This window comes from Colletotrichum lupini, chromosome 4 (genome assembly GCF_023278565.1).
Source record: "Colletotrichum lupini chromosome 4, complete sequence".
NCBI lineage: Eukaryota > Fungi > Ascomycota > Sordariomycetes > Glomerellales > Glomerellaceae > Colletotrichum > Colletotrichum lupini.
The window spans coordinates 1,236,929-1,247,627 of NC_064677.1; the positions used below are offsets into that span (position 1 = coordinate 1,236,929).

At 48.2% G+C, this 10,699-nt stretch overlaps 4 protein-coding genes across 4 annotated transcripts; 3 read left to right on the top strand and 1 right to left on the bottom strand.

Moving 5' to 3' along the window:
• Positions 1-942: 942 nt before the first annotated feature.
• Positions 943-4,869, top strand: CLUP02_07487 (uncharacterized protein; the record flags this gene model as incomplete). The annotated part of the gene is made up of 1 exon (XM_049286481.1): positions 943-4,869. One exon carries the CDS (start codon positions 943-945, stop codon positions 4,867-4,869), a length of 3,927 nt encoding a protein of 1,308 aa, XP_049143624.1.
• Positions 4,870-5,742: 873 nt separating this feature from the next.
• On the top strand, positions 5,743-6,419 carry CLUP02_07488 (uncharacterized protein; the record flags this gene model as incomplete). The annotated part of the gene is made up of 2 exons (XM_049286482.1): positions 5,743-6,258; positions 6,330-6,419. 2 exons carry the CDS (start codon positions 5,743-5,745, stop codon positions 6,417-6,419), a joined length of 606 nt encoding a protein of 201 aa, XP_049143625.1.
• An 899-nt stretch (positions 6,420-7,318) lies between these two features.
• On the top strand, positions 7,319-8,389 carry CLUP02_07489 (cellulose-growth-specific protein; the record flags this gene model as incomplete). Its single annotated transcript, XM_049286483.1, has 1 exon — positions 7,319-8,389. The coding sequence occupies one exon, from the start codon at positions 7,319-7,321 to the stop codon at positions 8,387-8,389; it is 1,071 nt and encodes a 356-aa protein (XP_049143626.1).
• A 265-nt stretch (positions 8,390-8,654) lies between these two features.
• Positions 8,655-8,931, bottom strand: CLUP02_07490 (uncharacterized protein; the record flags this gene model as incomplete). The annotated part of the gene is made up of 2 exons (XM_049286484.1): positions 8,655-8,807; positions 8,866-8,931. 2 exons carry the CDS (start codon positions 8,929-8,931, stop codon positions 8,655-8,657), a joined length of 219 nt encoding a protein of 72 aa, XP_049143627.1.
• Between the last annotated feature and the right edge of the window lie 1,768 nt (positions 8,932-10,699).

Genomic DNA, 10,699 nt, shown 5'->3' on the forward strand with positions numbered 1-10,699 from the left:
CGGTTTTCCAGCTCCAAACACCATGAACTCTCAGAATCATCCTTTGATATTGTCGTATTAGGCAGATGTGTGAGTCGGAAGTTAGTAATCAAGGAGTCCGAGATGTAGAGGTCGAACAGGATGCACAGTCAGCAAACGTCGTTGTCCAATAGAACAGGGCAGATTGCCGGAGATCAGCCACCATCACCACACAGACCCTGCTGAAGCGGTCCGGGGGATGCTACCCAAGCACCGAAGACACCCCCGGGCAAGGCCCAATGGACCCCAAAGACCCCTAAAAATAAAGCCAAGCCGCATCGGGGGTGGAGTGACCTGCACCTTGTACCCCGTACCCTACAGGGAACTTGAAGGGGGCAAATAGTTCGTTGCCTGGGCTTCAATGTACTGCGGTACACTATCTGTAGCTCCCCGCTCCATTCCTCTCTCATCACACGCGTCCTCGAAAAGACAGACAGAGACAACGCCCACGCCCATGCAGCTCAGCCGCACTGCAGCTCAATCTAGTCTAGTCACCTATTCGCACCTCTCTGCCACCGTTTATTACCTTGTCCAGGTGCTATGCCGTCGAAGCCATGTCGCAGAAAAACAACGCCTGGCGCCACGTTCTCTCCCCTCCTCCCCTTTCTCTCTCTCCGCGACCATGTCGTGTCGCCATCGCGAACAACCTTGACGCGGCTATGAACCTTCGTCATCCTGCTTGACGACTGGCTCTTCGAACCGCTATCCGCAACAACAACAACGAGATCCCCGCAGTAGGCTCACTATCAAATACTCCGAGAATCGGACCTCGCCCGTCCGAAACCGCCCAACAGTGCTGTTGGTTGTGTCTGCCAATCAGATTGCGACTCTGCCCGAAGTCCTACGAAGGGAATCCCTCCAGATTCTCGAGGCTCTACGATCCCACATCTCCCCAGAGCGAGAACACTCGTCGCCTCGGGCATCATGGCGGCCCTCCCCTCCGGTTGGGAATGGGACTACGATGGCTCCCGCTGGTTCTACCGCTACAAGCCCAACGGCCATGTCCAATTTCACTTCCCGAAAGAGGGCGACGAGTTTCCAGACTTTGTCGATTGCTTTTCACCAGCCCCCGAGCTTGCCCCCGAGGAGAAGCTTGAGAGCCAACAACAGCTCAAAAGACGAACCACGACCGATGCCAATCCAACATCCAAGATGCGCGCTACTGGCGGACCCATGTCCGACTTTGGTATGAGTCGAAGTGGTTTTGGAGGACCCATGAGCAATGACGATGACGATAGCGACGGCTTCTTCTTCCAGCCCGAGAACTTCATGTACCTTGGCCCCGGCGCCTACGACGACATCAGTCCGGAAGCTGACGAGGACGATCGCGAGGAGGCATTGGGTAGGCCGAATGTTGGTGAAAGCGGCGAAGGCAGCAGTACCAAGAACCATGCGATGCTCGATGTTGCCAGTATGAAGTCGGGCGTATCGCCGCTACAAAGCGAGACCAATACACCCTCTATCATCAACAGTGTCCCTGTGCAAGGGGCTGAAGCTACGTCCGAGGCACGGGCAGAGACGACTACTGAGCAGCCTCTCAACGTCAACACTAATACCAGCCCGGATCCCAGCCAGGCCCTCCCACCCTCTCCTGGCGTTCCGCTCCTTGATTCAGTCGAAAAGCCTCGGCCTGGATTCTCAGCCAATTTCTACAGTCCGCCATGGGACCCAGTGGGTACCATGGCCGAAATGGCAACGGAGCACACGGCGCCAGCTCACATCGAAACCCACCCTGACCCGGTTGAGATGGCCGACACAGCAGTGCTAGCACCCATCGAGACGAATTTCGCCGACCTGGGTATTGCCGAGTTACCAGAGCGGACGAGTCCGGCGGAGGCAAAGCCGCCATCTGCTCAGTCTACCCACGATTTTCTGCATCAGACGAACATGAGTGATGCAGCCCTCTACGGCGCTACTTTTGGAACCGGATCTAGGCCGCAAAATTCATCACCCTCTCGGAGATCTACAGCATCTCAGGGACCTCGACGCGATTTAGGTACTGGGATCACAACTCCTGATCACTCTCTGCCAGAGGTGGTGCCTCCGCCGGCGCCGCAACCAACGCAAAGCCCCTCACCAACTCCGAGCGGAAGTGGTCCTTTCAACATCAAAAGAAAGCCTTCCAAGTCGGCGGGCAAGCAGACTCAATACCACCCTTATGTACCCGGAGCAGTCAGCAGCATAGCTACAGAGCAATCGAGCACGACTGACTACAAACCCCGAGAACATCGTAATTCCCTTGCTCGGGATGGGTCCCTAATGATAGGCCCACGAAACAAGTTCGACCAGACAAGTATGCCCTCTGTTCTCAAGCCTCCTCAGCTGCCGCCCAAAGTTCCCATGGACTCGTCTCAAGCCCCAAGCCCTCCCGCCAATCACCAAAGAGCCCCCGGCACAGCCAGTCAAACTTCAGGCCTCGTCACACAGGGGCCTCTGCAACACTTCCCATCAGTGCTGAAGCCAGCAAGAGGACAGCCACAGAGCAGAGCCCAGGACCCGTCGCTCCCGCAGTCAGCATCTTCTGATAGTCCAGGCAAGAAAGGGACAGGCAAGGAAACGCAATACGCGGCATTCCAACCAGGTCTCGCAAGCCAGAAGGCACCTTCACCGTCTCATCAAGACAACACTCAAGCTTTTTCCTCCTCCGCCACAATCTCGCAGACATCTTCTAGTCGCCAAGGCCCGCAAGTTCAACGACCCGAGACGACGCCTATTCAGTCATCGCAAGACCAGTATGGAATAGCAAACCAAAGCGGTCAGCTTCCTGCAACAAACACCCCATCTGCACCCGCCTTCCTTCAGCGTCCGCGAGCCCAGAGTGAAATTCGCCAACAACCATCTTCCGCTCTACACCGAACATCGATAGACTACCCTCGCGATGATACGCAAGGATATGACTCTAGACCAGACGGGGGACGACCTCGGCAGACGTCGTATGCTTCAAGCGAGGTCTCGTCCCTTGGGCCCCCGACAGGCAGCCAGTCATCAGTTCCCCTCCAAACTCCATCACCGTTGGAGAGCGACGGAAGACGCCATTCTTCCGGCTTCTTCCATGGTGCAAACTCGAACTCTTATTCCTCACAGTCCGGTGCTGGGTTCGGTACTGCAGGTTTGAGGACAGCATCAACTTCTGGTCCCTCTGCTGCGCCGACGACAATAGAGAATTCCCGACAGGCCTACAAATTCGCAGAGAGCCAAGCTCCTCCAGCTCGACCAGGGAAGATTCCAGTATCATCAGTGGCCACGGCTCATCCCAATCAAGTCATGGAGTTTCAGACTTCTCGCGAATCTTACACCCCTTCGTCGAATCGCCGTCACTCTCTGCCGCCTGGTAGCACGGCGAGCCAAACAGCGCTACCGGCGTCTCAGCAATCGCAGCCAGAAAGATACGAGTTGTCAGATCAGATTCAAGGCCAAACGCGGCCTCATTTCGACTCGGTGCATTGGGAGACAAGCGGCACTAGTGCTGCTGAGGCTGCTCATGGCATTTCAAGGCCGTATTCAGTGCATCCTATGGCGATGCAATCAGGACAATCTAGTAGTCCAGCCTCAGGAGCCAAGCCCGTATTCACTTCACAACCACCATACCCAACCGATGATAACCGCCAACCCGTGACACTGACAAATCGCCCATCTCGTCCCACAGTAACTCTGCCTCCCCAACAAGGTCTTGGCCCAATGACCCCTTCCACGCCTATAAGGTCTCCCGGTCATCTACTTCACCCTATTCACGAGCACAACGAGATCGAAAGTGTGATGAACTCTGCTCCTAATCCCTCAGGAGGACGAATTTCCCCAAATACCCGAGGGTATACTTCTGAATCGAGTTTCGCTCCCCATCCAGCTTACTGTCCAGTGGCGAGTAACACCCCACCGGATCAAGCTACAGTCAACATGGCAGGACTACCTCAGTCAAGCGCAATGCGCCCCGGATCAACCCCGCCCGTCATGCAACATTCGGCAAACGGAAAGGAAAAGGGAGGCTGGCTGTCCAAGTTCAAGAAAGGAGGCTCTAGCAAGTCCGGTGCCCTTCAAAAGGCCCCGCCGCCACCACAAGGAATCCCGATAGCTCAACAGCCGATGCATGGTGCACCTCCTCCGCCAGTTTCGATGTCGGGAAACCTTATGGCTGCCGGCGTATCAACAGATCCGAGGTTAAGCCAACAAGCGGTGCCAGTCATGTCTGGACAACCAAGCAATGTGCCCAACGCTCAATATACGCCATTTGCCCTGTTAAGTAGGCCAGAATCTTCGAGTAACCAGGCCTTCACTCCAAACACTAGCAGTCTTCAGCAAGCACCAGTTCGCCAGAATTTCCCGGTTCAGAGCAACGCGTCTCTACCTACAGGGCTAGCGTCTCAGCCTATCTCTCAAGCTCAAGGACACTCCATGACCGGGGAACAGATCCAACAACGTTCAGCCAGCGTGCCACCTGGAGGCTTGGTACTGCCCTCAGGTTCACCGATGGACCATATGGATAATCTCTCAGACGCTGCTTCTGTTTCGACAATGGACGTATCTGAAGCCCAAGCACAGCCGGTACTAAGGCCGCAGCTTGTCACAGTTGAGCGGCATGCTGCTCAGCCAACTCGAGAGCAACCCGTACCGCACAATGTCGGCCACACTACTCAATCGGCCCGGCCGACTCTTGAGGGGCGTCCTCTTGATACCAAGGCGCTCGCAGACAGCGAATTGACTGTCCCGCCTCTGTTCTCGAAGCCTCAGCCAAATACTACCGTCAGCACCGTTCCTGTAGATCAAGGTCCCGCTGCTCAGAACAAGTGGACGAAGAAAGCTGCTGTGGACTACTCTGGGGACGACTGGGGCGATGACCCATGGGACTATCAGTAGAATCGTGAATGAAATTCAGCTATGCTATTATGTGTGGCCCATATCGGCTACAGGAGTCTTCTCTGAGTGTCAATATATAGATGTAAGCAAGCTGTACGTGTAGATACCACGTCGATTCGGGCTCAAGTAATGTATTTGTATCAACCCGTAAATACTGCCATCGTATTCACATGGAATACAAAGGAATCTCGCCATGAGCAGCAAAAGAAGCAGAGCCGGGCCCAAGTACACTAGTAGAGTATCTCCTTGTTTTGCAGACCTTGGCTCTACCCGAGACTACCATCGGCAAAGGGTAAATATCAAGGTAAGCTACGATGGGAGACTGAGCTCCGGCTGGCGCTTGTTCTACGACCGAGAGAATTTAAATTTCCGGCATGATTGGTAGAAGGAAATGGAGTGAAGATGCGGATGAAAATTTGCGAATTCTTACAATGCTTTGTTGGCTTTCACCAGTGATGCGATATTAACTGGTCAATGATAATGCGTCCTCAAAGACTTTGTCTTACTGTTTGAACTCCCTTTGTGGATGGAACGGTCGCCTTTATTCAATGACCAACGAGGTAGAGACCTCGACTATTGTGACATTGTCCAAGGTCGAGAACACAAACAGGTCTTTGTAATATCGATGACATTGTTCTGAAAATTGCTAGCTTTGAGTTCAACACTGTTGACTGACCCTCAAGCCTCCGTGCCCGTCATTGGGAGAATACTTATTTCGTCTTCATCCTTTCCAACGTCGATTGAAATACAACATCATCATCATCCCAGCACAGCCGATCACCGACATCTTAACAACAGACAAAGTTCAGTATACCCCAAATCCCAACAAACAACCCACCCACCAACTTGATATCTACTAAGTTGACTACAGCGATGGCGCCACCGTTCCTTAGCCGTCCCGAGATTCAACACCTCGTTTCAAACTTTTTGATCGACTTCTACAACCGCGAAGACGTCGAGAACTGGGAAGATGTACAAAGAGCGACTATCGACGCTATGGGAGATATTATCGTCCAAATCGCTCGGGGGCATGCGCAGGCGCAAGTAGAAGGTACACACCCCTCTCCGGACCCGATGGACTTGGACGATGATGGTGCTGTACAGCCCGAGGAACAAGATTCAGATGACACTTCGGACCCAGATGACTTTGTGAGAGACGACATTCCTCCCCAACCACCCAGGAAGAACTCCAGCTCCTCAGGCTCGGACTTTGAGGGCTCTGGGAAGAAAAATCCCCGCAGCGGTAAAGGCTCAATCAAGACTAGGGACACTCCCCGGAAGGATACCAAGGTAAAGTCTGGCCGTGTTGCAAGCCTCGAGGAACGCAAGACGAACCGATGTGTGCTAGGATGTGGCTTGGGCTACACGACGACGGATCGCCTCAAGAGAGTAAGTTGCTTTTCACTTCCCCTTTGAATTCCAACTCCTTGTGAGAACAAATCAGCTAACAGCATGGGTAGCATTACAAATCTCACCACCCCGGTTGGGAGACCGCAGTTGTGGCTGCTGGCCAGACCATCTTTGCCAATCAGCGCAGCTACACGAAGTGAGAAACATGAGAGGGGGCATGGATTTCCAATATGAGAGGTTTGTTGTCTGCATAATTTTTGCTGATAAGAGTACAGAAAGGGGGTTTTTAGTTTTTGTTTGACTTTGATTTTCAATATTCGGGTTTCAGGTCTTGGGCGCTGATGTGAGGAGAAGGAGTGCGATATCAAGCAGAATAGCGTGAGTCAAAATTGAGTCAGGGGGAGTTGAGCGGTTGATATGTCAAGAAACTCCATAAAGCTCGCCTTTAAATCCTAGTTCTTAACGTGCCTCGCGTAGATAAAAGATCGACGATCCGTCCGACTTTGTTTGCTACTCCTCTGTCATCCTCGCCGGCACCCGGCGTTGCGGTTGCGCCAAGGCATGTCCCGCCGTAAGGGGGCTACCGCACCACTCAGGTGAGTGCGCGTAAATTATCCCTATCGTTGACAGCTTCCTAGACACATTCTAACTCTAGCAGACGCCTTCGACCAGGGCCAATGTGACAAGGTGATGTTGGACCATTCAGACGTCCGATAGCTACGGAGAATTTCATGGGTGACGGCGGCGTCTATTCGTCCACGCCATCCCACCGGCCCGTTGAAACAGACCGTCAAAGTTCAAGGGATGTCCCGTTAGCTTGCCTGATGACAGGACCACCGGTTCATCTTAGACTCGGGGGCTAATGGGCTTGGCCATCTTACAAACGTCAAGTCGGCGTTCGGCAGTCAAAGTCGATGTCGGACTCCTGCCGGCAGCATGGCGAAGTATAAGGTGATGAAAACGCCGGCGCTACATGAGCTGTCACAGTCCAGTGCGTTATTCTTCCATCTTCCGCGGGTCGTAACAACTCAGTCCATTCTTTTTTTCTAGCGCTTTGGCAAATCTGCCTTTCCGTTCCTTATTCCATTTCTCGCCCAACATGCGGTGCTCAACCTTCCTCGCTCTGGCTGCATCAGCCTCCGGCGCGTCCGCCCATTACTTCTTCCCCCACCTCATCGTCAACGGCAACTTCACCGGCTACAACGAATACGTCCGCGACAACAGCGCGGGCTACATGCCCTTCAAGAACGGCTACGACAGCACCGACCTCCGATGCCGTACCGGTTCCATGGAGCACGCCGCCACCACGGGCGTCTATAAAGTCAAGGCAGGCGACGAAGTGGGCTTCGGCCTCAACTTTGGCGGCACGATTCAGCACCCGGGTCCCATGCAGGCCTACCTCTCCAAAGCACCGGGTGATGTTCGCGAGTACGACGGTTCCGGTGACTGGTTCAAGATCTATGAGCTCGGGCCAAAGTCCTTCTCCAGCGAAGGCATCGAGTGGGGCGTCACCAACGTTGGCAACTTTACGTTCAAGTTGCCTGAGGAGACGCCCGCTGGGCAGTACCTTATGCGAATCGAGCACATTGGCGTTCATGGAGCTGGTGACTTTGGTGGTGCGGAGTTCTACTTCAACTGCGCCCAGATCGAAGTTGAGAGCGACAGTACCGCCATCCCCGGGCCGACTGTCAAGATTCCGGGATTGTACGACGGCCACGAGCCCGGTATCGAGTTCTACATGTACCGTCCGTGGATCGTCAACTTCACGATGCCGGGGCCGGCTAGATGGCCCCAAGCTCTTGTGGAGAACGTTACCGCAGAGGGTGTTAGCGTGGCTCCGACAATCACCCCTTGGACACTCCCGGCAGTCACGTCCACAGTCGGGGGACAGGACATTTCGTCCTCAGCGGCGGTAGTCGTGCCCACAAGCCTTGCCTCCGCGGCAGTGCCTTCTGTCAACGCGACGTACTCGTACGCATCTACGACTGCGGCTGGCCTAAGTGGATCAGCGGCCCCGAAGAGCGAGATCAGCGGGTTGGTGGTGTCAACAGTCAGCTCAGCCGCGACTTTGAGTGCAACGGCTGTGCCTTTCACCACCACTTCCAAGAAGTCTCGATGCCCACCACGAAGCACAGTGATCAGCACGGTTTACGTTACTGCAAGTGCTTAAACCCAATCTCAGAGAGTTGAATGTCTTCTTCCACTCTTTATATCTGTGATGACAGATGAGCCATGCGATGCTGGGAGTTGCAAAAAACCAGGGCGCTTTGTGCTGCAGCCTAGTTGCCGCATTGTCGGACGTAAACACCGGGGTCAATGCAATAACTAGACACGCTGCAATAGCATTGAAGGCCATTTTCTGAAAGTATGACTTGAACTTATTTTTATTCACTTCTGAATGTATTATTATACGTTTCCAATCAAATATCAAACCCTTAGCAAGGTGCCCAGATGCTATAGATAAACAGCCGCATGACCCTATCTGGAACTTGTACATTTAGTGAGAAAAAGCAGAAGCCTCTTACACTTCGAGGTGCCTTGAGGTAGTCAGCACAGAAGCGTCGCCTAGAGTCGCAACTTCTTGAAGACTGTTATAAGAAACAGTGGTCAACATCAGCGTCGCACAATGGACCTAGATGTACGTACGTGAGCCCGCCGGGGGATGCGACCAGGGTGTTGGACGATTCCCCAAAACGTAGTCATTCTCCTCATTTCGGTCTTGGTCATTAAATTATTTACCTCGATCACCCAGTATATACAAGCGATAAGTAGGTGTCAGGCCTCGCCGGTTAGGCCTCGTTAGTTAAGGGATAGCTTAGGGGGTATAAAGAGGGGGACTAAGTAATAAAAGAATAGCTTAGGTATATATAGAGCACTAATAATATACCTCGAGGGAAGGGTAGATTTTAATAATTTATTTTTTAAACCTTAATAATAATTAACCTTTATAAGCTTTTTTTTTATATTATATACTTATTAATAGTTTAAAATTTTTATTTATAAAGGGGACTAAGCTAAAAGCTTAAAATATTAATAAGAACGAGATATAATAAAAGAGCGTAATTAGTATTATAATAATAATAAAAAAACGACTCTTTTTTATTAAACCCCTTAAAATTACTTTTTTTTAATAAATAATATAAAAATAAAACGTAATAAAATAAATAATATAGCGATAATATAAAAAAACCGTATTATTAAAAATATTAACGAATTTTAAATAAAATAGTAAACCTCTTATTTTTATTTATTAATACTTAAACCGAATAATAAATAATAAATTAGTAAAACTATAAAAATAGGAATAATAATTAGAGAAAGAAATTTTTATTATAATATATAAAGAGCGTTTATATAAAAAATAAGTAAATTTAAAATATTTATAAAGCTTTTTAAATAACCCGGCCCTTATACTAAGGGTTATAGTTTTAATTATAATAGTTTTAAATATTAATTTTAATATAAATAAGAATATAAACCCCTAGATTAAGGATAATTTAATAAATAAAACTATATTTAAAATACTACTTAAGTAATAATAAAACGATAAGTTCGTACTACTTAAGCCCTTATTTACTAACTCCTTTTTAATTTAAATAAATATTATAAATAAAACGTTTATATTTAAACCGCTATCCCTCTTTAACTTATTATATATTAATAAATTAGTACGGGACTTATAGAGCTTTTTTTTTTAATTATTACTATTATTTTAAATTATAAGCTTAATAAATAAGAATAGACCGTAATAAAGTAGCGTATATAGTTAGTTACTTAAATAGTAATATAAAGACTTTTTAAATATATTATATTTTTAATTATTAAAAGACCCCCGGGTTTATAATAAATTAAATTATATAAAATAAATTAAAAACCTTTTTATAAAATAACCTATTTAATCTTGCTAACTAAGGAATAGTAATAAATATATAACTAAATAGCGCTTTATAAAATTAAAAAAAGAAAGTTAACGAGTTTATTAGCTATATTAATAAGCTCGAGATAGAACTAAAATATATTTTAATAAAAAAGTAGAGGATCTCTACGTTAATAAATAAACTACGGCCCGAACTATACTTTATAATAGTATTATAAATAGAACTTTTATAGATTTATTTATAGTTAATATCGTTAATAAGACGTATTAAATAATCCTTATTATTAATAAAAAGTTTATAAACGTCCCCTAAGTAATATTTTAATTTAAATTTAAACGAGTTAATAAGAAAATATTAGGGCGTTAATAAGTTAAATATATAAAGAATATATTATAACTTACTTAGTAAAAATATTACGTATTATAATTATAAAAAGACTAGCTATATTATAAGGGATTACTTATAACTACGGGAGTAATATTAATAATACTATAATTATAATAAAACTAAGTACTTTATTAATAGTTACTCGAGCGTTATATATTATAAATATAATAAAAAAAAGTATAAGGCCGCTAGTTATTAATTAAACCTCGCTTTAA